The following is a 4,245-nucleotide window of genomic DNA, read 5'->3' as shown; positions in this document are numbered from 1 at the left end:
ATGATTAAAAAAGTTGTTCTTGTTAGAACTGTCACACAAAAGTGCTATAACAATTTTATTATTTACTTTTTCCATAAAGATGTGACTTATTTCAAAAGTAAAAATGTCAAATAAGTGTAAAATTGTAGTCTCAAGAACCGTAAAAAGGTAATGAAAATGACCGTGTGTCAATGAGTAGAATCATGATAGAATTGATTCAAAAATCATTCGTGCTTAGTTTTTTTCTCCTGAGGAGTAAATTCAGCCGTACAGTAAACAACATTTTACCGTATCGAACGAGCCATATATTTTCAACTTTGATGTCAATATGTTGCTTTTGGCATGGAACCATCTCTCTTTTAAAGGATAGCCCCTAACCTTCATAGAGCTCACCTCCCCATAAGCATCTTCAGTCACACATAAACTGCTTTCATGAAATGGACAAAAATTTTTCACCATCTTTTTGTGCAGATGAAGAAGACGACTACATAGACATGGATTTGAGCTTTTCATCCACAAACTCCCCTTACTACTCCCCAAATTCTTCCCCACAAAGCAAAGATTTTGAGTTCCAAATGTCCTCCATTTCCAATGACAAAGGAATCACCACTTCTTCAGCTGATGAACTCTTCTACAAAGGCCAACTCCTCCCTCTCCACCACCCCCTGCGGCTGAAAATGGTTCAAAAACGCCTCGAAACCTCCTCCAGCACAACCATCACGACCTTCTTGGAGAACACCAAACCGGGCTTTGAAGAAGAGAATCATCAAGAAACACCATTCATGACTTGCTTCAACAACACTAGCTCCTCCTCAGTGGAGTCCTGTAGTGCGAGTTGTGAACTGAACCCTGACAAGAATTTCTTTGAACGGTCTGCTGAATTAAGCAGTTTCATCAACGAACAGCACGCAAAGAATTCTTGGTCCAAAAAGATGAAACTCATGAAGCCATCCATACTTGTTCAGAAGCTCAAGGCTTCAAGGGCTTGTCTGAAATCTCTATTCTGCAAGTCCGCGTGCAATTTAGAAGCTGAAAACTTGTCAAAATTTGAGGAATCTTCAAATGATGAGCATATAAAGATTACCAGGAAAAAACCATTTGGAAGTATGGGAAAATCTACATGCCCAACAATGTCAATAGCTACTATAACAAAGAGCATTGATAAAGAGGGGATTGGGAATGAAAATGTCCACAGGAGGTCATTCTCCGGGGCAATCAAACGACACTCTGCAACTAAGCGTTTGTCTTTTTCCTCGTCTTCATCTTCATCCATTTCTTCGTCTGGTGCTTCATCCTCCTCGTTCAGTATCAGTGGTTTTCAAGAATTATATTTTCTCAAGAGGAGCAGCAGTGCCACTAAGATTGAACGTTCAATAGAGGCAGCCATTGCTCACTGCAAGAAATCTCAACAGCTTTCTTGAACTAAGATTGAACGTTCAATAGAGGCAGCCCTTGCTCACTGCAAGAAATCTCAACAGCTTTCTGGGTCAAGAAACAATACATTTTGTTCAATGTAATTAAGAAATAACCTGTGTTTCTTTGTACCAATATTAGCATTTTCTAATTAAAATATAAAAAATAGAGAAGGGTAATTGTGCAAAAAAAAAAAAAGAAGAAAGATCAGAAATTCCGTCCCCTGATTGAATCTTCAGAAAGATAAGAGTTTCTGCATTTTCTCATTCATTTATTAATTACTGCTACAAACTAAATTCAGACCCGTCTCTTGTATTATTCTCATTCTCACAATTTTTTTTGAAGTCCACTGAAGCCTAGGTCAGAAATTTGAGGACAATCTCGAGCTGTTAGAGAGGCATAATATTTATTTATATAAATATAATCTTTAGTGCACTTCTTCAGTTCATTATATTTATGTTTTAGCCAATGTCTCAATTCTAGTTTAGAAAAATTCCAAATGGAAATACAAAAATAATAAAAAGGGAAGGAAAATAAAAAAAAGTGACACTTTCAAGGATCAGAAGATGTTTAGAAAAAAAGACTATGCTGGAAACCTTTTAACAAAAGTTGTCACTGAAATATTTACAATGTCATCTCTGCAACTGGCTTCTGTGTTTTTCAGATTTGATCTGTTTTCCACATTGCATAATTTTTGCTGGTCTTTGAACAAACCCATGAATAAAATTTGTCACTTACAATTGCTAACAAAGGTAAAAATGGTGAGGCATAGAAGTAATTACAAACTCATTTCTATCACATCAAAATTTTAGTAACTTAAAATTTTCTACAAATATTTCCACACACTTGTGTTAAAGTCGAACTTTTATAAAAGATAAAAGTAACAGATATATATGGTTTTAAAATACTCGATTAACAATCCAACACTTAAACAAACGAGTCACTAACACATAAACACGAGGATCATTGGCAGTGATTGCAAGAAAACAATTGAGGTCCCAACTTTTATCCATTCCTTGAATGGAGAAAGAGAGTTCACGAAAGAAGAATTGTTCATAAAAGAAATCGATAAAACAAAGCAAAGATAAACTATTTGTTGTATAAAGTGAATGGTTGGCTAAACTATTTCACTACTATATAAAAAGGACAATGTTTCACTACTGTAGAAAAAACAGTAGATTCTTTCATTTTGTCTCACTGTAACTTTTTTTTTTTTATTGAGAGAAAGCAACGATGTCGTTTATCTTACGTGTTTGATGCAGTGACTTTGTTACTTTTCCTTAATTTACACGGCATGGAGGATTATGTCATAGAGCCCTCTTTACTCTTTCTCCATTTTTACACGCTACAGTCATACATCTCTATTTCTCCACACTAATTCAAGAGTGAAAGTGTGAATTCCATAAATATATGATTGAAAATATGTTTGAAGAAAAATAAATTTAAAAAATAAAGACCAAATATGTTAACAAATGAATATATTTATTTTTCGAGAAATGAGCTTTTATTACCATTTCATTTTTATCATGAAATAATTTTAATCTTAATATGTTAGATTGTGTTTCAAAATTACATAATCTATCAAATATAATTTTTAAAATTAATTTTTATAAAGTAATATGTTTTTATGATTTTTTTTTTTGGAAGGTGAAATATAATAATACTAAAAAAAATAATAAAATATTTATTAATTTTATAATATAATATGTTATGGAGGCTCATGTATGAGCCTCCATAATAATTATTAGGCTCATGTCTTGAGCCTCCGTACGCGGAGGCTCCATAATGCGGCTCATGCTTGAGCCTCCATAATATATTATTTTATAAAAATTAATTTTAAAAATTCTATTTGATAGATTATTTAATTTTGAATCACAATCTAACATATTAAGATTAGAATCATTTCATGATAAATATGAAATGATAATAAAAACTCATTTCTTGAAAAATAAATATATTCATTTGTTAATAAATAAAAATATTATTTTTATATATGTACGTAAAAGGAATATAGTAACCATTTGGATGATCAAAAAATAATATCAATCAAAATGTTTACGAACCGTTTAAATAATAATTAATTGAGGGGGTTAATTCAAGAGAAAAAGTGTGAATTCCATAAATATATGTAAAAAAAATTCGCTTAAAGTTTAAAAAAAAAAAACTTATAATTGTAAAAATTACTTGTAACTTGACAATATATTAACTTAAAAATATGGAGCAAATATTTAATTTTTAAAATTAAATATTAACTTATATGTTAAATAGATGATCTATAAAAAAATATCATTTAAATAAAAATATATATATCAAATGAATCTCTCCATATTTATTATGGAGACTTGATCTCTCCATGAGATCAAGCCTCCGTATCACGGAGAATTTCCTCTGTGATATGGAGGCTTGTTATGGAGAGATCAAGCTTTTGTATCATGGAGGATTTTCCTTCGTAATACAGAGGTTTGTTATGAGAGATCAAGTCTCTTGTTATGGAGAGATCAAGCCTCCGTATTATGGAGGATTGAGACTTCTAAGCATGGAAACTAATTTTTTTTCTTTGAATTTGTTTATTAGCAATATTTTTATTTGTTGATATTTTTTACTATCACTATTTTATTTCCAACAATCACTTTTATGTAAAAAATTATTAACAAACAAAAATACAGACAAAAAATATTTGTAAAATGTAAGAAGTTACTTAAAAGTAAAAAATCTACAATTTTGACGCTAATAAAAATACAATAAATACAAAATTCGTGCAACGCACGTGTCAAAGACTAGTACTGAAAAAAAAGGAGGAAAAGAGTAATGGCTAAAATAAAGAGATAAGAAAAATAAAGAAGTTTGATATAC

At 31.0% G+C, this 4,245-nt stretch overlaps 1 protein-coding gene across 1 annotated transcript; it reads left to right on the top strand.

Annotated features, from left to right (window-relative positions):
- The first annotated feature begins 416 nt into the window (after window positions 1–416).
- Window positions 417–1,400, top strand: LOC111372979 (probable membrane-associated kinase regulator 3). Its single transcript, XM_022995421.1, has one exon. It carries the CDS (start codon window positions 417–419, stop codon window positions 1,398–1,400), a length of 984 nt encoding a protein of 327 aa, XP_022851189.1.
- The last annotated feature ends 2,845 nt before the right edge of the window (window positions 1,401–4,245 follow it).

This window comes from Olea europaea, unplaced genomic scaffold (assembly GCF_002742605.1).
Source record: "Olea europaea var. sylvestris unplaced genomic scaffold, O_europaea_v1 scaffold10579, whole genome shotgun sequence".
In the NCBI taxonomy this organism is placed as follows: Eukaryota; Viridiplantae; Streptophyta; class Magnoliopsida; order Lamiales; family Oleaceae; genus Olea; species Olea europaea.
The sequence above is the reverse complement of the archived record's forward strand: the minus strand, read 5'-3'. Positions and strand labels throughout refer to the sequence as shown.

Excerpts from the sequence above, each read along its gene's own strand:
- LOC111372979 (XM_022995421.1), top strand. The coding sequence starts at position 417 with ATGGACAAAAATTTTTCACCATCTTTTTGTGCAGATGAAGAAGACGAC.